At 34.8% G+C, this 26,202-nt stretch overlaps 1 protein-coding gene across 2 annotated transcripts in view; it reads left to right on the top strand.

The window, feature by feature from the left end:
• The window catches only part of SNX13 (sorting nexin 13), a 124,944-nt gene that overhangs the window by 30,122 nt on the left and 68,620 nt on the right, over positions 1-26,202 (top strand). For both annotated transcript variants that reach the window (XM_058526719.1, XM_058526709.1), the window contains exons 2-5: positions 9,043-9,155; positions 12,997-13,099; positions 14,827-14,916; positions 15,991-16,112. In XM_058526719.1, the coding sequence (XP_058382702.1) occupies positions 9,043-9,155; positions 12,997-13,099; positions 14,827-14,916; positions 15,991-16,112 (428 nt within the window). The remainder of the gene's footprint in view (positions 1-9,042; positions 9,156-12,996; positions 13,100-14,826; positions 14,917-15,990; positions 16,113-26,202) is intronic.

The raw sequence follows: 26,202 nt of genomic DNA, 5'->3' as shown, positions 1-26,202 counted from the left end.
TATATGGGACGCCGCCACAGCATGGCTTGACAAGTGGTGCGTCGGTGCGCGCCCGGGATCTGAACTGGTGAACCCCGGGCCGCCGCAGCGGAGCACACGCACTTAACCGCTTGCGTCACCTGGCCCGCCCCTAGAGAATCTTTTTCTTAATTGAATAGGCCCGTGTATATTGCTCTACTATCAACTAATCATAGGAAACTTTTAATCCCAGGCTTATTTCCTGGTCTGTAAACGTGTAACATGTTTCTGGGCTGTTTATTTCCTGTGGTGGTTATTTACAAAATGCAAATGAATTCACTATGTGAGTGAGTTTTGTGATTATTGTGTGTGTTTTAAAATTTTTTTTAATGAAAAATCTCAAACATTAAAAGTAGAAAGATTAGTATAATAAACTCCCTGTCCTCACATCCAGCTTAGACATTTATCAACTCATGGTCAGTTATATTTTATCTATATCCTTTTTCACTTTTCCCCCACTCTCTACTTACAGAATTATTTTGAAGCATATTCCAGATATATGATTTCATCTATAAATATTTCATCATGCATCTCTAAAATATAAGAATTCTTTTTGTTAAAGCAGAACCATAATACCATTACACTAGTTAAAAAATAAGCAGTAACTTAATATCATTAAATATCCAGAAAATGTTTAGAATTACCCAATTTTTCTTCTCTTCCTCCCTTCCCTCCTCTTTTTCCCTTCGTTTTCCTCCCTGTTCTCCCTCTTTTCCTCTTTCTGCTGTATTTTTATTAAAATCAAGTTGAATAAGCTCTACATATTGCAGTTTTAACCCACAGATTCTCTGAAACCCTCCTTGCCCCTCTCTCTCCCCACTTTTCTTTCTCTCTTTTTCCCTTGCCCTTCATTTGTTGAAGAAAATGGGTCTTTTGCCCTTTAGTGTTTCCCATAGTCTGAATTTTGCTTAGTTCGGCTCCATGGTATGTTGTAACATTTTCTCAGTCTTCTGCCTTTCCTAAATCAGATTCAGGTTTGATTTTTTACCCCCAGCAAGACTCTTTCGTGGATGGTGGTGTGTATTTTTCTTTCAAGAGGCATGTGATGTTTGGTTCGTACGCTTGCGCGCTCTCTCTCTCTTTCTCTCTCTCTTTCTCTCTCTTGACTGCTAGACCTCTATTATAGGAAGGATTGCCATGTGGTGACATTCTATCATTTCTTCTTTCTTTCTTTTTTTTTTTGTGAGGAAGATCAGCCCTGAGCTAACCTCCATGCCAATCCTCCTCTTTTTGCCAAGGAAGACCCGTACTGGGCTAACATCTGTGCCCATCTTCCTCTATTTTATATGGGACGCCACCACAGCATGGCTTGGCAAGCGGTGCGTCAGTGCGTGCCCAGAATCAGAACCTGCGAACCCTGGGCTGCCGAAGTGGAGCACGCGCACCTAACCGCTGCGCCACCAGGCCGGCCCCCATTTCTTCTTTCTTATATTAAATATTTCCTTAAAGAGATACTGAATTTTCATCAATTCTCTGATTACTCTGATAAATGCTTAATTCTCTACCACTTTTCAAAAAGAGTTGGTTCTTGAGCACTCTTCAAAGGTGATCGATGGAATTAAAAAAAATCTTCACAATTTCATGGACTGAAACATTTGAAGTGCTCCAATCCATTACAGTTATTATTCTTATTGATTCCGGTTTTAGCCAGTTGAAGCCTCTTCAGGTTGTCTCCTGAGTCCTTTTGACATATTCTCAGCAGTCTTGGGTAGCTTTCTGTGCTCCAGCCCCATCTTAAACTCATTTCCTGCTTCATACTTGGACTCAGCCATTCCTCCAATGGCCTTGGTTTGTTTTTTTGGAAGGATCAGCACTATTTTTCACTGAAGCAGTTTAAGATTTTTTTTGAAGTTTTTTTTTTTTGTTTTTAGGGGCATACCACTAACGATTCACAGTCAAATAACTGTATTGTAAAATTACTTGAAATAGTTTCTCTGTGTGGTTATTCCACAATGTTAGTATATACAGTTAGATTTGTTTGTTTCACTTTGCTTCTGATTTTTAGAGATTGCTTTTAAAATCTTTTTATATGTAAAATATTTATACCATTACAAAATCAGATCTATGAACAAGATATTTTCAGAGATGTCCGGTTCTTGTTCCTGTCCCCTCTACCCAATTTTCTCTATTCCTCGTAGATAATCACATTTAAAAGTTTCTGTATATCCTTACATTAAAAAAAATAAGCAAATGTGTATATATTTATAACTCTTTCCCTCCCTTTCTTAGATGAATGATAGCTGTACATACTTTTCTTTACTAGTATGTAATTGAATTTAAAAAAATAATAAGGGGAGATATGCTGATATAAACAGATACAATTTGTTCAAAATACATAGAGCTGGTATTTTCTTTTCTGATATCTTGATGGATTCTACTAGCTCACGTAATTAGAAGTTTAACTGTCTTATTTGGTAGCTTTAAAATTTTTGCTTTAATCAATAATTTTTAAGGAATAATTGTGTATCTGCTAGATCTTTTATCAGAAATTCAGGAAACCTTGGTAAAGTAGTTTTGTAATTTGGGGCTTTTGAGTATTTGCTGGAAGGCTGTCAGAACTGTTCTAGACCCTAATTCAGTGATTCCCAGTGTATGGGCTGTGGGAGTGGGGAAGGTCTGCAGCCTAACTTAGTTTATATCCTGAATAAACAAATACATGTTATTAATGTATCTGCTATTATTTCAAACTATGTACAGGTATTTTGTAATTGATAGAATCTAGTTTAAAAAACACTGCATTCATTGTAGCTTTTTTTGTTTTCTTGTATTTTCTTTGTCATTGGGTGCTAGTAGTCCTAATTATGTGGTAGTCTGTGACTTTTTTAACTACTCCTCTAATTAAAAAAATGAAGGGTTTGTTCAAGTAGTCACCTACATATATGTACAGAATTCATTCTTGAAAATGTATAAAAGTTGGACGATAGACTTCTGTTAGAAGGGAGAGGGTTCTGTTACCAAAGAACTAAAAATACGTAGGGGGTAGTGTGTATGTGTGTGTATAACTGACTTATTGTGGGCACCCCCAGTTGGGAGAGGGAGGAGAAACTCCATGGGTGTCCAGTGGCCATTATCTTTGCCATGTGGGCAGTTAGCCAGGTTGGAGACAAAGGTAGTTGATTGAAGTCTCTACCCTTTCCATAGGCCCTCTGTCCCTCTTGATTCAACAGCTGGATTGAAAACTTGCACCATATCACTAGTCTTTAATAGTCCTCACAAGAATATACTAGGTACCTTAAATAGGGGTGAGTGGAAGAGGATCTTTACTCCCTTGTCCCTGGAGCATGAAAAGAAGGATTTGGGACCAGTTGACCCGACAGATGTACTCATGATCCCTGTGTGTCTCCCTCTCTGTGGCTGCCTCCCTGAAAAGGAGGTAATGGTGTGGGTTGGTGTCAGGATATGTTGAGACAGCCAAGAGAACACCATTTCTGTACATCAATCACATGGGAAGACAAGGACCATGCTCTTGGGTGAGGATGGGGGCTTGGTGTGTGTTGTGTTGGTGGGAGTATATAGCTCTTTCTAAAGCCATGAGGTGGGGATGAGGAGGGGCACTTCAATTTAGAGTCCTTTCTTTTTAACTTTCACTTCACCTTTTCCTTTTCTTGCCTTTTCCCCTGTCCCCCTCTCCCTTCTTTTTCCATTCACTCCCCCATTTCACTTCTCTAGTTAGTAAATTGAGTAGTTCCATATTTAGTGAGCAGCTTCTTTGTACCAGGCCTTGGTTAAATTATTATATAATGTTGAATGAGACGAGGTTCCATGTCACGAGCACATTCTGTTGAAATTATTTGGAGAAGAACTTTCAACTTATTGTAAATGAAATAAGGTGGGAAGAAAATAATCTATAGGTGCAATAGGGCCACTCTTCTTATGGGTGCTTATTTTTGTTGTTGAACTTATATATAAAATTTCTGTGACCCAAGTTGGCACCTGAAGTGGTATCAGCTTTAAGATTATCAGCCCTCTCTGTCTGGCTGCCCTATGCCATATAATGTGGTCAGATATACCAGGTGAAGGTAACTCTGAGAGTGGTTGACCTACTCTAATGAGACTCATATCAGAGTCTGAGGTCCATTCTGTGGGAGCTCTGACACTCTGTTCTTCATGTGATCTAAAATAGCTGTTTCCACTTAGCCCCAGTCTCTACACGCAGCCAGGAGACACTAGGTCCAGCTATGCATCAAATTAGCTGTGTCATTATGAGAAAAGTTACTTAACTGGTCTGCTACAGCTAGACTTGACTTGAGAGATGGTCTCAAAACTTAGCCCCTTCATTGTGCTAATGGAAATTCTGGATCAGAGAGGGTTAGTGATTTTGCAGAGATTACACAGAAAGTTAGTGGCAAACTGGAACCTGTGATTTCTGACTCTCTGTTCTTAGTGCTCTATTACACTACCTTCCCTATCATGAAAGTCTGTGGTGAGGATCAAATTAGATTAATGTCAGTATGACTCGATAGGCATAAAATATCATGAGATAAATTATTCCCACTTGCTTTTTATTGTCAGGAGGCATATATGATCCTTTGCATTGTTGTTTCTTGATTCTCAAGCATCTGGGCTGCAGGAGTCATTTTTTTTATGTCTTTGTGTGTCCCTGCATTCAAGACCAAACCAAAACAGGTAGATATCTGGGCATGTAATAAATTGACGCCCTTTGAAACCAAAATTCTTTCCATTATTTATACAGGATAAACATGGATAGACTGATTGTCTAATAATAAAACTTATATATTTATATTCAGACCAGAGATTTATTACATTTATTACAAGTAGTTTTTTGACTAATTTCTTGGGTGGCATATTAAGCTGATTAGTACGCATTTATGATTTTAGCATTTTTCTCTTATTGTGGCTTGTAACTTCAGGCAGTTGTCAGCTGACAAGTCTTGAGGTTCATTAAGGAGTCAGGATTTGCCTAGGAATAAATCTCACTGTTATGCGTATTAGCTGTGTGACCTTGGGCAATTTTTTAAAAACTTCTCTATGCCTTAGTTTCTCTGTTGTTAAACTGGTAATAATGATAGTGATTAAGCTAAAATCGAGCACTGGACCATGGACTCATTTACTCCCCACAACAACCACATGACATAGGTGAGGACATGAAGGCATGTAGTGGTTACACAGCTAATAAATAGTAAGGGTGAGATTTGCACTCAGATAAGTCCGTACTCTTTGAGCACTATACAATATTAACCTTCTTGATTACTTCATAAATTGTTCTGAGAAGTAAATGAGATAGGATATGTAGAATGCTTGGTACAGTTTTGGTTTTCAGAGCTTTTTGGGTTTTAGAATTGTGAATAAGGTTTTGTGGACCTAGAGATTAATTTAGGGAGAATTATAAATATTTAATTGTCTTTAGTTCTAAACAGCTTTGGTACCTTGTTAGAAATGAAAGAATTACAGAACCCACCCCAGACATACTAGATCAGAATCTGCATTTTAATAATCTGCATTTAAGAACTTTAAAGTTTGAGAAGTACTGCAGTGGATGATCTTGAAGATTTCTTCTAACTCACAGTTGGTGGGTCACTGATTCTAGGGAACCAACCAGCATGGATATTTCAGTGTTGATTGTTGTTTTTAGAGAAGAAAATGGTAGTATATCAAGGATTATTTTAATGTAAATCACTGTAGTGTAGATTTATTTATATTTTTGGCTTCCATTTTAAGTCAGCTCTTGAGGTAATTAATACCTGTTTGAATTTGTGAAAGATTTCTAACCTAGTACAAAATTATCCTAAATTTTATCATCCTATCTCATCTTAGGAAATAATTAGAATTGAAGATTTTTTATTTTTTTCCTGAGTAAGATCAGCCCTGAGCTAACATCCGATGCCAATCCTTCTCTTTTTTGCTGAGGAAGATTGGCCCTGGGCTAACGTCTGTGCCCATCCTCCTCTACTTTATATGGAATGCCACCACAGCATGGCTTGACAAGTGGTGTCAGTGCATGCCTGGATCCGAATCTGTGAACTCTGGGCCGCCGAAGCGGAGCGTGCCCACCTAACTGCTGCACTGCTGGGCTGGCCCCTAGAATTGAAGGTTTTGTTTTGTTTTGTTTTGTTTTTGTGAGGAAGATCAGCCCTGAGCTAACATCTGTCACCAATCCTCCTCTTTTTGCTGAGGAAGACTGGCCCTGGGCTAACATCTGTGCCATCCTCCTCTGTTTTATATGGGATGCCGCCACAGCATGGCTTGACAAGCGGTGCATGGGTGCGTGCCCGGGATCCAAACCCTGGGCCGCTGCAGCAGAGTGCTCACACTTAACTGCTATGCCACCGAGGTGGCCCCTAGAATTGAAGATTTTTAAATAGTATTAGATCAATTGTTTGTCTTAGTTAATCGCACTAGACAATAAGATTGTAATATCAGCCAATTGTATATATGGGATCACTAAGAACAACATAAAACTTTATTATTGGACAATGCACTATTCTGATGTTTCAGTGAAGAGTTTAATAATTGAAGTTAGCTATTGTAAGAGATTAACTACAAAGCAAATGAACACCTGACTTGCTTGATTGGCCATGTTTAATTTTATTAGTCTCTGGAATATAAAAATTTCTCTCAAACTTAATTAAGGAAAGGGTCTTCTCTTGTAGATTTTTTTTTTTAAGTGACAGTAATGTCTGTTTTGTTCACTGTTAAATCACTAGCACTTGGCACATTGTAGGTATTCACAAATATTTGTTAAATGAATAAGAGTTTGTTTTTTGGTGACTTTGCTACAATTTTCAAATGAATAAGAAGAGACTTGTAAGATTCTGAAAATGAGTTTTTGGACAATTGAGCATCTCCTTATGTTACCTAATTGCTGTATTAAATAATCTTCCCCATGTTACTAATTGTGATTCTCTTTTGAAAATTTCTTTAGTTATGAAGGATAGGATTCAAACAGAAGAATAAATAAAATATTTATACAGTTTAAAGCAAACACCTGATTAAGAAATCTAACGCTACTGAGTATTTAAGAAGCCCCCTGTGTGTTGTCCTCCAATTACATGCTCCCTTCCTTTATCCCCAGAGATAGCCATTTTGCTTGGTTTCATTTTAAATGAATATATCTGAATATATCGTTAAACAGTAAGTTGTTTAGCTTTGAAAAACTGGCTAGCAAGCATAAATCTGTGTAAAGAAAGAGTAATATTGCTAATATTAAGTCAGATTTCGCTGGAGAAGGTAGGTTGAATAAAATATCTGGGTCATAGTCTGGTTTCAGCTTTCCTGAGAGTTTATGAGAACTCTTTTCAGGGGAAGGCAGTGGATAAGATTTTGAGTGAATCTTGGAAAATATCGTCTGTTTCCTGTAGTTGGGCATCTGACAGTACTGTAGTGTGGGTCAGGTACTGGATGTTCAGCAGAAGTATTGCCAGAGGGACTGGACTGCTCTATACTTTATGCTAAATCACCATGGCCTACTTTCAGCTCTTAGAAAGAAGTCAGAGGAGACCACTTCTGTAGGTGAAATAGTATCCCTAGCTGATTCAGGGAGGAGATCATGAGGGCGGAGCAGAAACTTCATCAGCAGGCATTCTGTCCTTTGGTTAAAAAGATGATAGTGGTCAGGATGAGGAAAAAGGATAATAAAAATACAAATGAACAAAAGTTGTGCCAGCCGTATATAGAAGAAGAAATAAAAAACTCCACTGAGTGACATAAAAGAAGATATAAATAAATGGAAAAATATTATTTTGGGGTAGGAAGACTCAATGTTATAAATTCTCCTTAAATAAATCTTGTTCAGGAATTCTCTTCATGTGTCATCTAATGATCAGAGCTTCTTAGACCAACCATATTCAGTTGCTTTATTTTTCTCCATAGCACTTATCCCCATATTATATATTTACTTGTCTTTTTTCCCCCTTCTGGAATGTAAACTTATGAAGGTATGTAGATTTATGAGGAAATGCTTGTCTTTCTCTCCTTACTCGAATGTAGACTTATGAGGGGTATGTTTTATTCCTTGTGGTTTCTCCAGCACCTTGAACTTATAATGGCACATAAGAAGCAGTCAGTGACTGGTGAATAAATGAATGAATCAATGCAGCTGTCCTTTTTCTCATAATCCATAGCACATATTGTCTATTCCATAGTTTTTAGTCATTAATTTTGTTCAGCTTAGCATCTTATAATGCTTTCTATTATTTTCTTTTGGGTCAGTGTCTAATTGTTTCATTCCTGTAAGACATTCTTCTCTGTGCTCCTTGATGGCAGGAGTGGGACAAATGCTTCCTTTGTATACCTCATAGAACAAGGCAAATGGATGTAGGAACTTGTTGAATTGAATACATTTATTTATTCATTATGACTTAAATTGCTAAAATCCAGTTTGCCTTCAACAAAAGGAGTATTTTTGTTGGATAATACAGTATAATTCTAAACAAAGTAGGATTTTTTGTTTATTTTTAAGGATAGAGAATTTTTGGAGATGTTTTCTTGAGCTCATGGTAAACTTTGGTAACTGGAAGTTGGAAGTTTTGCAATTATAATCTTAAATTTCTCGGCACAATCTGAGTAAAAGAAAAATATCACAATTTTCAGTGAGGTATGGATTTCTTACCTTGAAATTTTAATTTTTAAAAAAGTCTCGTCATGCTGTAGTTTTATTGGGGCTTAGTTTAAAAATGAAATATTCTAAATAAGTATAACTGTAGTCTACTTAACCTTTTATATGTGCTTTTGCATATATAAATATACAAATATTTTTATAAATACTTTGTTATCATTTCTCATGCCAGCATATCATTCAACAATTTGTGTACCTTTACATTGCCACTGGATTTTTTTAAATCGTTGCTGATGTTCTTTAAATCTCTTTATATACATATAGATTTTGTATATTGTTTCTCAGAGACAAATTTCCAAGAGTGTACTTAATATTTCAAAAGTAAATATTTTAACAATTATTGAAACAATACCATACATATTTAAAACTATGTAAAAGTTGTGTTGGTTCTTTTCTGATTCATATGGAAAATTATTTATTGAAAAAAATTATTTTTTGCTTTATTTCAGACCAGTCTATCCATATGGGGATGGGGAAGCCTTGGCATTGTCCTTTCTCTAATAACCTTTGGACCCTTTGTAATATTTTATTTGGCATTTTATATCCTCTGCTTTGTGGGTGGGTAAGTATACTCAATGATAATTTTACAATTAATATGTCATGTTTGTTCAAAATTGAGACACATGACCATGAGAAATGGAAGTATGATTTATTTATGAAGGCTGTTTTTACCAAAGTTTACAAAAGTAAAATTAAGATATCATTAGAAATAAAAACGATGATGGTTATTATTTGTACCAGAAATATGGTTCGTCATCTTCAATTTTTTTTTTTTTTTTTTTTTTTTGCTGAGGAAGACTGGCCCCGGGCTAACATCTGTGCCCATCTTCCTCTACTTTATATGTGGGACGTCTGCCATAGCATGGCTTGATAAACAGTGCATAGGTCCGTGCCCAGGATCCAAACCTGTGAACCCTGGGCCGCTGAAGTGGAGCAAGCAAACTTAACCGCTACGCCACCAGGCCGGCCCCCAAGAATAAAATTTTAATTTCCAATGATACAAATTTTTTTGTGGTAATATGAAAAGTTTTTAAGGTTTTTTTTATTCCTTTGGTGTTACTCCCCCTTTGAGGTTGAAATTTCCTTGTCTTTATAATATTAGTAAGTTAAATTGAGATCATACATCAGGTTTTATGTAATAGAAGATACTGTTTCATTGATTAGACTTCAAACAATAATGTTAATTATTTCCCTTAGTGAATGCTGTCATTTTGTTCTAGAAGATTCAAACAAACGCCTGGTTTTACAGTTTTCTCTTTGTGGTTATTTGGTTTACGATATTTATGATTTACTTTGAGTTGATAAACCTTTACAAAAGAGATTTCAGTTATGATTTAGTGTAGCTTCCTATGCAGAGCATTTAGTATCAGACATGAATTATATGGAAGAAAATGTGTAGATAAGAGAGATGCTTGTTTTTAGATACTCTAACCAAAGTAGCTTAACTGAAATGAGTATTTTGTTGTTAATATATGAGTGTATGTATATGTGTGTGTACGTATGTATGTATATGATACATTTATGTAATTATTTGTGGAATGAATACCTTTGAGTTCTCTTAAAAAATCTTTTGAGACCCCAGACATTTGGAGGAATTGTTTGAGGCTGTAAGTTTAGAGGACTTAGCCAAATTGAATAGCATATAGAAACTATGGCCTGAGAGACTGTATAAGACACTAAAAGGGTGGCTTCTGAATATGTCTACCACCTATTACCTCTTTCCAGACATGGGTTTGAAAGTCATGTGTAGCTGTTTATAGGGAGTGCACCCACTGATTGTTGAACAAGTGAAAATTAATTAAATTGAGCAGCTACCTCAAGGACTGTTAATAAAAACTGCATTGTATTTTAAATTTTGTATATTCATTATAATTGCTTAGATATGCTACTACATACTGAAACAAGAAATAAGCTATAGGAATCAAATGGAGTTCTGAATATTTTTATTGATTATAAAGATGATCGAAAACTTTATAAATCTGCAGCCATTTGAGCTTCCTAAATTACACTCCTTAGTCACAAATTAAGACCAGAGCTGCATGGTTGCATCTCTGCTCCACAAAAGGAGAAATTTCTTCTATTTCACTAATTGAGTAAGCCCTTGGCAAAAGTGAAGGAGAAGGATTTCAGAATGTTTCCCAATACTTCAGACAGGGAGGAAATTGAGCTTTATAGATGAAGGTAGGAGCCATAGAACCCTTGGAAGGTGGAGTCTCTTAGACTAAACTGCTCCATATAAAATTTGAGAAAAGGAGAAGAGTGATGAGTCCATTCATTTCAAAGTCACGGGAACCTTTGTTGTTCCCTTATTGAGTCTGCTAATTTATCAAGGAATTATTTCAAAACTTTCTTTGGATACTTGTAAAGTCTTCTAAAATTTTTAGATAAGATGGGATATTGAGGGGTGTGGGAGGGCCATTAAAAACTCTTCAGATAATATTGAGTCACATGGCAGGGTCTGAAATTCCAAGTTCATGCTGTGTCAAAAATTGATCTGATGTTCTGTTCCAGACTGTTATCTCAATGAAACTCACTGCCACAGTAAGGGGACTTTTACTTATACTAGCAAGCCTCCCAAAATCATCTCGGGGGATTGGTTAACTAAGCATTTCCAGGTTACTCAGTTAATGGTCATTGAATACCATAATTCCTGAGTCAAGTCTTTCTCATTTTGGCTGTAATTATGAAGAATGATTGTCCCTTCTCAAAATAACTTAGTATAGTTTAATGACTTACGCATTTTAAGAGCAAAAATAGGCTTTTAAATATCAATCTTAAGTAAACTAATGATATTTCATATAATTATAAATCATTTCTAAGTTTTAGTGTAAGTTTTGAAAGATGTTTTTGTTCTTTCTCTTACTTAAAATGCAAATTTGAGAGGAATTAATACGTTTTCCAACGGAAACCACCCCCACCCTTTTTTTTTTTTTGCTAATAAAACTTAAGTTTTTACGTTAAGTTCTGCAGTTTACTTATCTGCGATGTTGATTAATGTATATATTTTGATTATAGTCAAAGCTAATCCATTCTTTTCTAATACAAGAAAACTTCTGGAAAGAAAGCCACCCAGGGATTTTTGTTTTTTGTTATTTTGGGATATCATTGATATAGTATTGTGGGTTATTTAATGGCATTCTGTTATGTTTGTTTGGTTATGCAGTCATTTGTGACACCTATTTTTACTTAAACCTGAAAGCGCAAGCTATTAATTAGATTCTTTGTAAGATAAGACTGTTCCATAGGTTACTTTCCTACTGTCATACTGTGGGCAAAGGTTAATGTTTTATCAGTCTGTTTCATGATGGTGTTTTTGGTACATTGTTAACTTAATATAAGCATTTTATTCTATCTGTAAGTGTGTTTATAACCAGGTAAAACTGAAGTACAGAGCCAACTTGATTCTCAGTAATAATATCAGATACAACACAGATAATTGAAATTTACTGATAATTCTGAAGCCAGCCTTTGTAAAAAGAAACAAAACGGAATTAATGACATGAGCTGATTTGACTTTATCTGTGTTCTCCCCCTCCTCCCTGCTTTTGTGGTGCCTGTACTGAAGAGCAGTGAAATGGCAGATAGCCACAAAAAGCAGAGGATGTTGAGAATCTTCCTTTCAGTAGTTGAGGCTGGCCATATTTAATTTTTCACTGTTCCCTTCTTGTCACTATAGTCTTTGAATCATTGTAAGATTACTATAAGATCATTGTAAAATTAAAATTTAATTTTCTTCTTTTGTGGATTTCCTATCTACTTAGTAGTGCTTAGATTTAATTGGTAAATTTTAAATATAGGAAATATTGATAGCATTTAGTTAATACTTAAAGTAGTTCTAAACCAGTATTTATCTTATTTTGATTCTATAATTGTTTTAAAAATAACCTTTTGGGATATATTTTTATTTCTTTTCTTAATTCCAGACTTATTTAAAATAAATCATTAATTGGATCCTGTATATCCTTTATTTGTTTATTCTATATTGATAATGGCAAGTTATGTTAATATCTCATGTTAGTTATTTAACAGAATTACAGAAGTATGTGATTTAGCTATAGATTTAAGTCTCATTTATCTTCATCTTTGGTTATTAGCTAGCCTCCTTATTTAATGAGGGCTGATTTTCCTAAAGTTTGAAAGTGTTGCCTGAGATTTTTTTTATGAAATATATTGGTTGAAAACTTTGAAAGGCATTATTGTATAAATTTTCCAAATGTTTAATAGTTGTTTAAAACTTCAGAACATAACAAAATCTGTCAGTTCCTTGCCTTGTCAAAGTCACAAACTGACTTTTTAGTGAATGATAAGCCATCTATTAAATCTGAAAAATCTATTTGGTAATAGGTTTGTTAAATTATAGTAAAAGTTTGGTTTTGTATCTATAATTAAATATTTTTTTTCAGCGGTTTTGTGGTTACTCTTCTGTTTGGAAAAACAAACTCAGAGAAGTACCTAGAGCAGTGTGAACACTCATTTCTTCCTCCAACATCAACTGGGATTCCTAAGGTAAATACAGTAAAGGAATGTGAAACCTCAAAGTCCTATTCTGTGCAATGATAATAATGTGATCATCTGTATATGGCTTGGCGGATTTTCCTGTAATTCACTAATGCTCACTGTAAATTTATGGGAGACTTTCTGATCATGCTTAGGAAATGCATTTTAAAAGATCACCTTGAAAACTTTCTTAGTGTTAGATATTAAAAGTAGGAATTCAAATTTGAGGAAACGATAGAAATTTGGGGTCTTTTCCTGCTATCTTAACATAGAGTTTCAAAGCATCATGCTTTTGATTTGTGGAAATGTCAGTGAATATATGGTTGTGAATGAAATAAATTGCATAGGAACCAGAGAGGGAAAAATGGGCACTTTTTCATTAACTCGCTTGAAAAATATAGCAATTAGGCTGTGCAGCATCTATAATTTTAATAGTTCAGGCCCAATTTTATATCATCTTGAATGTTGCCAGTTTTCTATTCTTTTTTTTTTCCCCCAGTATCATACTCTAGAAATGAAATTGGAATTGAGTACTTATAAGTAGCCTTCAGATTTGCATTGCCTTCAGTTCTTGGGGGATTGGGATGGTTTCATCTTTTATGAAGAGAGACAGATGGTCTGGAGTTGATGATGGAAACTTAAACCTTACAATTATTAACTTGTCCATTATATGCTAAGATGTAGGAGATGCAGAGAAAGTAATATACGGTATTATTTTACATTACTAAAATAAAAAAATTTCACCCTATCCCACTGACTTTCATATTGATAGATAAATAAATTTTTTCTAATACTTATTATAACCTTTAAAATAGTCTCTGAGACTTTTTTCTGTCTTTTAGGACTCCTGTTAATATATATTCTTTGAGTTTGCTCAGAAATCTTTCTGAGGAAATGAAACTTATTTTTTTGAATCATTCTTAGCCGCCTATAGTGTCCGTTTATTTGAGTGGTAATTATAGAAGATGGGAAATATTTTAAGAATTAAGATCCTAAGCAGTAATAAATCATTGTCAAAGACTGGGTAAGTCTTGTATTTTTTAGTAGGGAGTATAAAAAATAGTGATTTTGATCTGACATTTCTAAAATGATTTAGAAGTATGTTTTATGAAAAAAAATTTAGGGGTTCTATGTTATAACTTGAAGTATTATGTTTTATCTATGTATTTGTGCTTTGGTTTGTATTTTTAATTGAAGAGTATCCCACTACTTTTCACCCTATTTCCCGGCCACTGATCTTTCTGAAGACTACAGAGAAATAGAGAAATTCATTTTCTTTAGTTGCTAAAAATCATTCCTAAATAAAAATCAATTAAAAATATGTTTATATGGCAGCTGATATTCTGTTTTGGGCTGGGAGGGGGAAGGAGGATGAGAGGAAGCATTTAATAAAGGCAATTAGTAATTTGACTCACCTGAAACATTAACTTACGGTTTTAAAGTTTCATTGAAATATGGCAACAATGTATCTGTATATTTTCAATTTTCTCACATTATGAATAATGTTTGCTGATTTTATTAAACTTTTGAGGATAACAATAGGTATTTTTTTCTGGATGTTAAGTTTTATTAACTTGAGAAATAGTGTTTGGTTTATACTAGAGTCTCAAGAAATAAGGTTGTTTATTGACTTGAAGATAATGACAAGAAAGTTACAATGAATAAATACTTAGAAGTAAACTACAGAGATTTTAAATCAAGAAACTATGCAGTAACATGTTATGGTTTCTTTTAAGTGCTTAGAGGAAATGAAACGGGAAGCCAGGACTATAAAGATTGATAGAAGATTGACGGGTGCCAATATAATTGATGAACCTCTCCAGCAAGTGAGTTTCAGTATGTGGTATTTGAATTCCATTTACTATTGTGTGCTAGGTGTATTTCTTTTGAGAATACTAAGAAATAACTTTTGCTTTATGTAATATGCTAGAAATTCATTATAATGCTGTCCTTGGGTTCTGTACATAAAGATGCTGCCTTATTTATGAACTCATTTGTAATGTGGTGGTTTACTTAATATTAAAGCCTTTTGATTGAATTTGTGTTTAGGAAAAAAAGTTTTCACTGACATATTTGATAATGTTTCTAATTATTTTACAGTTAAAGTATTACTCTTTAGCTAATTAACAAGCTTAGTGGTTTGGTAAATCAGACATTTTTTCCTACTTGTTTTATTACTTTTTAAAATAGATATACCTGGTTTGCTCCAAAAATATTAAAAAATTAGAATTAAAAATATTCTCCCCCAAAATATTTTTCATTCATGTTTGTTTGATTATATGATTTTTATAAATAATGTGTACTTTAAAATTCTAACATTTATTTTATAGATGAACCCATATTTAGTTTATCTGATTTGCAAAAACGTTATACATTAAGTTGTATTATTTGCTGTTTATTGGCTAACTTAATACTGTTGGCAGTATCAAACGTATTAGAATTAAGTGAACTCCTATGTCATTTTTGTAATTTGACTGCAATGAATCTGATATAATCTTGGAAAAATGGTTTCTTTTTGAGAATTAAGGTTCATCGGCATGATTTTGCATCTTACTCCATCAAACTGATTAAAACTCTTCATTATGTTACAGCATTGAAAATTTACTTTTTCTGCAAGCTCTGTCTTTACCTGAATTTGAATGGGGCTTGGCCATAGATAACTCTTTAATTTTTAAAAAATTTATGCAGTGGATTAATTGGGATAATTTAAAATCATTTAAAATTTTTTGAAATAGTTTTTAGAGTATTGATGCTTTTGTAATGAAGGCTGTTATTTACCACTACAATTTAGTATGTAGAGAATAAATATAAATTGGCAAATAATCCTTTTAGGTTTTAGTTTGCCACTGTTATTTTTTAAATCCTAACAAGTTGTATTTTTTTCCAATATTTTGCTTCAGGTTATCCAGTTTTCTTTGAGGGATTATGTCCAGTACTGGTATTATACACTAAGTGATGATGAATCTTTTCTTCTTGAAATTAGGCAGACTCTTCAAAATGCACTCATTCAGTTTGCTACTAGGTAAGGTCACTGTATTGTATTTATGCAGAAAAATTTAAATATATTGTTTGTACCGATAGGGAAAATAACTTTTAAAAGGGAAGAGAAAATTAATTATTAAAAGGTAAGTAGAACAGTAGATTATTATTATGGGATAACTCTCAGATTATAGAACTAGATTCCTAAAAACTTTTAAATTACTCCTTTAAACTTAACCTTTATTTACAGAATGTTTATCTTGATAAAACCCTGTTCTCTCAGTCTTTATCTGTATGTCAGTTTCTTCCTCAGGGTCCAGTGATGTGACTTTTCGTAGTCTTTTACCCCACTTTTTTCTTTTGGTGAGGAAGACTGGCCCTGAGCTAACATCTATTGCCAGTCTTCCTCTTTTTGCTTAAGGAAGATTGTCCCTGGGCTAACCTCCGTGCCGGTCTTCCACTATTTTTTTATGTGAGATGCCGCCACAGTATGGCTTGATGAGTGGTATGTAGGTCTGCGCCTGGGATCCGAACCCCTGAACCCTGGGCTGCCGAAGTGGAGCGCATGAACTTAACCACTACGCCACTGGGCCAGCCCCTTACCCTACTTATTGATAATACTTTTTTTCCCCTCTTTCCCAGATACTTTGTTTTATTTGAGTGCTATGGAAATTTGTTTCAGTATAGCTGCTCTCTTACTTTTGGCACATACCTAATAGAAGTCCTCTTAGAGGGAGAGGAAACCAAAGGAGCATAAGTCAGTGGAAAATATTCAGTTTATTTATTTTCAAAAGAGGTGTTTATTTTGATGAGTTTGCTTTAAGAAACATCCACTTATGTACTACCTCCCATATGACAAAATATTGTGGTCAATATCCTTGTACTTAAGCTACTTTATTTATTGGCGGGCCTTTTCATATCCAGAAATTATTTATTTTTGAAAGAAATGATTTTACATTTGGATGAGTTTGCAATCTTTTTTTTTTTTGATTAAAAGATTTTGCTACCCAATACACACACAGATTTTCCTACTAGCCTATAGCCTCAAGGCAAGAGGCTGCTTGCCTTGGTCAGAAGTACACTCTCAAATCTGAAGGTGTTATCTCTAGCCAACCTCTCTTCTTACCCACTTAGGTTCTTGAAATACAGTTTTGTACTTCTTCTTTTTTTTTTTTTTAATTTTTTGTTTATTGCAGTAACCTTGGTTTATAACATTGTATAAATTTCAGGTGTACATCATTATACTTCTATTTCTGCATAGATTACATCGTGTTCACCACCCAAATACTAATTACAACCCATCACCACACACATGTGCCAAATTATCCCTTTCACCCTCCTCCCTCCCCCCTTCCCCTCTGGTAACCACCAATCCAATCTCTGTCTCTATGTGTTTGTTTGTTGTTGTTATTATCTACTACTTAATGAGTGAGATCATACGGTGTTTGACCTTCTCCCTCTGACTTATTTCACTTTGCATAATACCCTCAATGTCCATCCATGTTGTCACAAATGGCTGGATTTCATCGTTTCTTATGGCTGAGTAGTATTCCATTGTGTATATATACCACATCTTCTTTATCCATTCATCCCTTGATGGGCACTTAGGTTGCTTCCACGTCTTGGCTATTGTGAATAAGGCTGCAGTGAACACAGAGGTGCATGTATCTTTACGCATTAGTGTTTTCAAGTTCTTTGGGTAAATACTCAGCAGTGGAATAGCTGGATCATATGGTAGTTCTATCCTTAATTTTTTGAGGAATGTCCTTACTGTTTTCCATAGTGGCTGCACCAGTTTGCACTCCCACCAGCAGTGTATGAGAGTTCCCTTCTCTCCACACAGTCTTGTACTTCTGAGAGTCTTGGAGAATAGAGCTTTGTCCTACAGCTCTTACTGTGTTTTCATCTTTGGGTGCATAGATATTTCCAGCTCATGCTGCTCTGTCGAGACTTTTCCTCTATAACTCAACTGATCCTAAACTTCAGAATGGGAGGTTAGTTCCTCAACCTCTGTTGACTGGAGAGGCCTGCAGTAAGGTTTATGGTTTGAACAGTAACCTTACTTGTAGAGATAGATTTGAGCTCCTTCTCCCTTGTGATTAATAGCAAGCATTTGCGAAATAGCCAGCCATAATTATGAGTGTAGATGCTGTGGAACACAGAAAAATATAATAAAGTGTTATCAAAGAAGGTCAGGAATTGGATTTTAACTCCTTTATTTCATATGTATAGTATTACTGACTATTAAGTATTCTTTCAGATAAGTCTTCTGAATCCTTCATTCACTACTTTCTATAGTAACACCATCTTAATGATTTCTCTCTTTGAAAGGTTGGGAATAGAGGAGTTCATTATTCTTGTGTCTGATTGCCTAAGAGTATGTTAAAATATAACACATTTTACACCTGGAAAGAGAACTTTGAACTAGTAATTAGAATACTTCAGTTTGCATCCTGCTCTACCACTTAGCTGTGGAACTCTGAGCAAGTATTTTAAACTCTCTGAACCCTGGTTTTTCTCATATGTAAAATAAACATCATAATACCTACCCTGTTCTGCGTTCCTCACAGGGTTATTGTCAGGATCAAATTCATGTATTCATTCAACTAATATTTTGTGCCTACTTTGTACCAGCCAGGTCCTGCAGATACAGCAGTGAATAAAACAAAATCCCTGCTAAGTGAGATGTAATGAAAATAATACTTGTGAAAATGTTCTGAAAATTGTGAAGGAATTTAGAAATTTAAGTTATTATACCATCCAACATCCATAATTTTACAAATGAGGAAGCTAAGGTCCAGAAAGGTAAGTGGCTAGTCCAAGATGATCCAGTGAGTTGAGGGCAGAGTAAGAATTAGAATCAGATTGTTCTTACAGTCCAGAGTTCTTTCTTTTCCCCCATTCCCTACCAGATATATTTTGATCTAGATTATTCGTCTTAGTTTCCCTGCCTTTCTTTTCCCTCATTGCAGTGTGTTCCCTGTTTTTGATCCCCTAACCACCTTTTCTTTCAACTTCATGTCATAAGTTTTTTTCCATTCCGTAACATTCTATGCTATCAAGCTAATACTTGGGTGATTATAGGAAGAGCCAGGTTTGACCCTGTCTTAGCTTTTTTGGGGAAAGGAGAGGGAGGAGACAGAATTAAAGCACATAAAATGGAGAGAAATAAAGTAGTCGTTCATATGGTACTGAGAGCAGTTTTCATCTAGAGATAGAATGGACCAGGGTAGCTGAAGAAGACCTCATGTGGATTGAGGCCAAAACTGGTCTTTAAGAATGGGTATATTGGGATAGAGAGAGAGGCATGAAGGACATGTTAGGAAAGAGGAATAGTATGAGCAAAGTTCCAGGAAGGGGGATAAGGTTAGTGTGGTAGAAACCATAAGATACAAGTGAACAGGGAACCTTATTACTCTGGAAAGTGAAATGTGGTTATTAACTCCCTCCATCTCTGTTCCCCTTAACCCCAAGATTAGCATAGCAGAAAGGAGATATGTTCTAATGCCACTATGTTCCTTCCTGAAGGGTTTTCTCTTAAGAGGAGGAGATACGGATATTTAGGTCCCAAGATTAAGTGCTTATGGTACTAATAATATCACTGTTTCTAAAATGACAAGAGATATGTTCTGAAAGTTTTACCATTTTTCTTACTACCTTTTGCCATAGAAATAATAAAGTATTAGGTTCCTAGACTTGTCCAGAAGACAAGCACAACTCAATGGACATTTGCAACAGTAAAGTTTTACACTCTTGCCATATTATATTCTTTGCCATTTGAAAACTTAGCTCAAAACAGACATTAATCAGAAAGATGATTATTGTTCTGTTTACTGCAGTAGAGTAAAAACAATTAGGAACCATCTAAATATTTAAAAGAAGAGGAAATAAGTTAATGTTTTTATATCTATAGAACAGACCGAATGTTAATTGTATATTTATATAATTCATGTAGCATACAGTTTACCCACTTCAAGTCAGTGGCTTCTAGCATATTTGCAGAGTTGAGCAGCCTTCATCACAATCAATTTAAGAACATTTTAATGACCCCACAAAGAAATCTTGTATCCACTATCAGTCACTTCCTATATCCCCCCAAAGCTTCTAGCTCTAGGCACCTGCTTATCTACTTTTTATCTCTATGGATTTGCCTATTCTGGACATTTTATATGAATGAAATAATATAATATGTGGTCTTTTGTGATTGGATTCTTTTACTAGCATAATATTTTCAAGGTTCATCCATGTTGTAGTAGCTATTAGTACTTATTCCTTCTTATTGCTGAATAATATTCCATTGTATGGATATACTACATTTTGTTTATCCATTCATCAGTTGGTGGACATTTGGGTTGTTTCCACCTTTTGGATATTTATGAAGAATGCTACTATGAGCATTCATGTACAAGCTTTTGTGTGATCTTATGTTTTCATTTCTCTTGGATATATACCTAGGAGTGGAATGTCTGGGTCATATGTATGGTAACTGTCTTTAACCTTTTGAGGAACTGCAAACTGTTTTTCAAAGTGGCTGCACTGTGTTACATTCCCACCAACAATGTATGAAGGTTCCGATTTATCTACTTCCTCGCTTACGCTTATTATTGTCTGTCTTTTGATTATTGCCATCCTGGTCGGTGTGAAGTGGTATTTCATTATGGTTTTGATTTGCATTTCTTCTCATGTGCTTATTAGTCATTTGGATGTCTTCTTTAGAGAATGTCTATTCAGATCTCTTCCCTATTTTTAAATTAGGTTGTCATTTTATTAGTGAGTGTACTGCTGCCTGTTTTTTAAAATGCAGATTTATTGGACAGTCATGCTCATTTGTTTGCATTTTGTCCATGACTGCTTTTGTGCTGCAGTGGCAGAATTGAGTAGTTGTGACCCAGATGATGTGACCTGCAAAGCCTAAAACAATTGCTGTTTGGCTCTTTAGAGAAAAATTTTGCTGACCCTTGAAATAGATAGTTCTGCAGCCATTAAAATATTTAAGAAGGGTTATTAAACAAATAGGAAATGTAATAGAATAAAAATCATGCAAAATAATGTGTACTATATGATTTCAGCTGTGTAAAAAATTGTAAATATGTGTTCATAGCAAAGAGACTGAAGGAAATACACTAAAATATTAACAGTGATCTTTAGATTGTGGATTTATGGCTGATTATAGCTGACGCAGAAAATTACATTTTACAAAATGGGCATGTATGACTTTTATAGCCGGAGACAGAAAATTTGGTAATCAGCGATAAAGATATCTAGAGAGACTTTTTTTTTTTTAACTAAATTCGTTTTCCTGTTTCTCTATTTTTTATGTTCTTATGAACACAAATATAAGAATAAGTTTTTCAGCTATAGATGACAGGTTTTGTATAGGCAGCCACTATCTCTTTGTTTCTTTGGGAAGAAATAATTCAAGCATTCTTGAAGCTAATGCTTAATATAGTGTTTTGTACATGATAGAATAGTGAATACTCAATAAATTCTTGTTAATTGAGTTCCCATTTATGACTTCCATGTTAATTATTTCCCCACAATATTTTAATGTATTTTACTCTTGGGTCTAGGAGTGTTTCATTTATCAGGAAAATCTTACTAAAAATCTTATTTATTAAAATAGTTAGCAGCATGAATTTAATTTTTTAATACTAACCTAACATTATACTTAAGATGATGCACACTTAGCCCTAGGTTAATTTTTCCCTTTCCTGTAGCTTGATTAAACTTCCAGCTCTGTGTTCTTTATAAAAATAGGTGAATGTGCTTCATGTGTGTTCCTCCATCTAAGTTGTTCATTATATTCTGAGATCCAAGTTTGTTAGAATGTCTGGATCTTTGACCTCCTTGAAGCACTGGGACACAGGATGTAGAACTGGACTTCTGTGATGTTATAGTTCACTAAATACCATTTTCTTTAATATGGTTATGTAACACTGCATGCCTAAATTTTTCTCTATTTCCACCAATTTGTCTATAACTTTTACGAGTTAGGAGGTTTCATGTGGTTAAGGTATAGTAGAGAAAACACTGAATTGAAAATTAAGAACCCTGATTTTTTTTTTTTTTTTTTAACAAAGCCTTGCTCTCACTAACTATATAGTCTAGAAAAAGTAATTTAAGTTCTGGCTCTGTAATTATGGGGGCTTTTGGTAATTATGTCAGATCCCTTTCAGTTCTAAAATACTGATTCCCTGGTCAGATTGGTACTAATCTTGATTTGTTTGTTTTTAATCGTACCTCTTCCTCAAAACACTCATTCACATACTCTATCACACTCCACATTTTGAATACCATTTGGAGAGTTTTTTTTTTTATAGTGTGTAGGATTTAATTTATTTTAGGATTCAAGTATTCCTCTGGTCTGTTGTTTTACTAGTAGGAGATCTTAGAGTAGGATGATAATAAAGTTTATTTAAACCTTTTATTGTATTTCTATGTGGTCAGAAATACTTGACTTCAAACATAAAAAACATTTACTAGACTAATCTTTTCTTGAGATTAAAAATCTTGTATCAATGAAACTTTAAAAAAATTTTATTTGGTTATCCAACTACTGCTATTCTTTACAGAATGCTGAAAACACAATAAATTTTAGTTTTATAAGTCTACTACTGTAAGTTTTGGAAGTACTCGCAAAACTCCCACCATCATACTCCCGCGTGATTGATTTTAAGCTAGCAGCATGAAGTCACTGAACATGGAGTTAGGAAAGAGATGTGCACGTTTGGCTCTCCCACTGCAGCACACAACTGGGGGAGGTGCAGGCAAGTGAATGGAGCAGATGGATTTGTAACCATGAAGTAATGAGACTTGTTTCCTTCTGTGGTTGCTAATTTAGCTCCTGTAAAAGAGAGATTTCCATATGTTTTTGAAGATTATGGTAGAGAGTAATGGTGAATGCTCAGTCTTTGTAACTAAATAAAGTAGATTTTGAAAGGGAAACAAAGGTGCTCTAGAGAGATGGTTATGGTAACGTAGTATTTATGAATGAATTGAGATTGGAAGAAGGGGAATTCTTTTAATGGATTTAGGAGCAAGCTTACAATTCTGTGCCTTTAAAATTTTGCTCAAATTCATTGTCAGGCTGAAGCTTTTGATACTCTAGCAAAAGAGTCCCTCAAGGACTGTTGAAGGATGGAAACAAGTAGGTATACACACACACACACACACACACACACACACACACATGCATAACATACACACAAACACACTATGCAGTATACAGTCTACTGTGTCATTCATACTGTCTTTTTTTTACGTGTTATTTTATTTTATCGCTTAGGTACATGTTCTCTATGTACACTTTATTCACATTCGGACTACTTTTGTAAACATAATACAATTTTTTTTTGAGGTAATATTGGTTTATAACATTATGTAAATTTCAGACATACATCATTGTATTTCGATTTCTATGAAGACTACATTGTGTTCACCACCCAAAGTCTAATTGCCATCTGTCACTGTACACATGTGCCCTTGTACCCCTTTTGCCTCCCCCCAACACTTCCCCTCTGGTAACCACCAATCTATTCTCTGTGTAGGGTATGTGTTGGTTTTTTTTTTAGTTTTTATCTTCCACATATGAGTGAAATTATGCAGTATTTGGCATTCTCTGTCTGACTGATTTTGCTTAGCATAATGCCTTCAGGTCAATCCATGTTGTTGCAAATGGCAAGAGTTTTATCTTTTTTATGGCTGAGTAGTGTTTCATTTTATATGTGTACCACATCTTCTTTATCCATTCATCTGTTAAAGAACATTTAGGTTGTTTCCAAGTCTTGGCTACTGTGAATAATGCTGCAATGAACATAGGGGTACATGTATCTTTTTGAATTAGTGTTTTTGAAGTCTTTGGATAAATACCCAGAAGTGGAATAGCTGGATCATATGGCAGTTCTAGTATTAATTTATTGAGAAATCTCCATACTGTTTTCCATAGTGGCTATACCAGTTTACACTGCCACCAGCAGTGTACAAGGGTTCCTGTCTCTCCGCATTGTCGCCACCATTTGTTATTTCTTGTCTTTTTAATTATAGCAGTTTTTATATATTTTGGATATTAACTCCTTATCAATATATAATTTATATCGATGTCTTCCTCTATATCTTCGTCTATATGTAGGTTGTCTTTTCGTTTTGTTGATGGTTTCCTTTGCTGTGCAGAAGTTTTTAGTTTGATCTAGTCTCATTTGTTTATTTTTTATTGTTTTCCTTGCCTGAGGAGACATGATATTCAGAAGAAACTGCAAAGACTGATGTCAGAGAGTGTACTGCCTATGTTTTCTTCCAGGAGTTTTATGGTTTCAGGTGTTAGATTCAAGTCTTTAATGCATTTTGAGTTAGTTTTTGTGTATGGTATAAGAAAATGGTCTACTTTCATTCTTTTGCATATGCCTGTCCAGTTTTCCCAACACCATTTTTTTTTTGTTTTTTGATGAGTAAGACTGGCCCTGAGCTAACATCTGTTGCCAGTCTTCCTCCTTTTGACTGAGGAAGATTAGCCCTGAGCTAACATCCATGCCCATCTTGCTCTATTTTGTATATGGGATGCCACCACAGCATGGCTTGATGAGCAGTGCATAGGTCCACGCCTGGGATCCAAACCCAAGAACCGTAGGCCACTGAAGTGGAGCACGTAAACTTAACCACTGTGCCACCGGGCTGGCCCCCCAACACCATTTATTGAAGAGACTTTCCTTTCTCCATTGTGTGTTCTTGGCTTCTTTGTCAATAATTAGCTGTTTGGGTTTATTTCTGGGCTCTCGATCCTGTTCCGTTGATCTGTGTGTTTGTTTTTGTGCCAGTACCATGCTGTCTTGATTACTATAGCTTTGTAATATATTTTGAAATCAGGGAGTGTGATACCTCCAGCTTTGTTCTTTTTTCTCAGGATTGCTTTGGCTATTTGGGGACTTTTGTCGTTCTATATAAATTTTAGGATTCTTTGTTCTATTTGTGTGAGAAATGTCATTGGGACTTTCATAGGGATTGCATTGAATCTGTGGATTGCTTTAGGAAGTATGGACGTTTGAACAATGTTAATTCTTCCAGTCCATGAGCACAGAATACCTTTCCATTTCTTTGTGTCTTCTTCGATTTCTTTCAACAGTGTTTTATAGTTTTCACTGTACAGGTCTTTTACCTCCTTGGTTAAATTTATTCCTAGGTATTTTGTTTTATTTTTTTGCAATTGTAAATGAGATTGTATTCTTGATTTCTCTTTTTGCTATTTTGTCGTTTGTGTATAGAAACGCAACTGATATTTATATGTTGATTTTGTACCCTGCAACTTTACTGTATTCGTTTATTACTTCTAATGGTTTTTTGGTGGATTCTTTAGGGTTTTCTATATATAAAATCATGTCATTTGCAAATAGTGACAGCTTTACTTCCTCCTTTCCAATTTGGATGCCTTTTATTTCTTTTTCTTGTCTGATTGCTTTGGCTAGAACTTTCAACACTACGTTAAATAAGAGTGGCGAAAGTGGGCTTCCTTTTATTGTTGCTGTTTTTAGGGAGATAGCTTTCAGTTTTTCACTGTTGAGTATGATGTTAGCTGTTGGTTTGTCTTATGTGGCCTTTATTATGTTGAGGAACTTTCCTTCTATACCCATTTTATTGAGAGTTTTTATCATAAATGGATGCTGGATCTTGTCAAATGCTCTCTCTACATCTATTGAGATGATCAGGTGATTTTTATTCTTTATTTCATAAATGTGGTTTGTCACATTGATTTGTGAATGTTGAACCATCCTTGCATCCCTGGAATGAATCCCACTTGTTCCTGGTGTATGACCCTTTTAATGTATTGTTGTATTCGATTTGCTAATATTTTGATGAGGGTTTTTGCATCTATGTTCATCAGTGATATTGGCCTGTAGTTTTCTTTTTTTGTGTTATCCTTGTCTGGGTTTGGTATCAGGATAATGCAGGCCTTGTAGAATGAGGTAGGAAGTATCTCCTCCTTTTCAATTTTATGGAAGAATTTGAGAAGGATAGGTATTAAATCTTCTTTGAATGGTTGGTAGAATTTGCTGGGGAAGCCATCTGGTCCTGGACTTTTGTTTTTTGGGGAGGTTTTTGATTGCTGTTTTGATCTCCTTACTGGTGATTGGTCTATTCAAATT

The sequence above is a fragment of the Diceros bicornis genome, chromosome 3, assembly GCF_020826845.1.
Source record: "Diceros bicornis minor isolate mBicDic1 chromosome 3, mDicBic1.mat.cur, whole genome shotgun sequence".
Taxonomy (NCBI): domain Eukaryota; kingdom Metazoa; phylum Chordata; class Mammalia; order Perissodactyla; family Rhinocerotidae; genus Diceros; species Diceros bicornis.
Note: the sequence above shows the minus strand (reverse complement) of the source record. Positions and strands in the feature narration are given on the sequence as shown.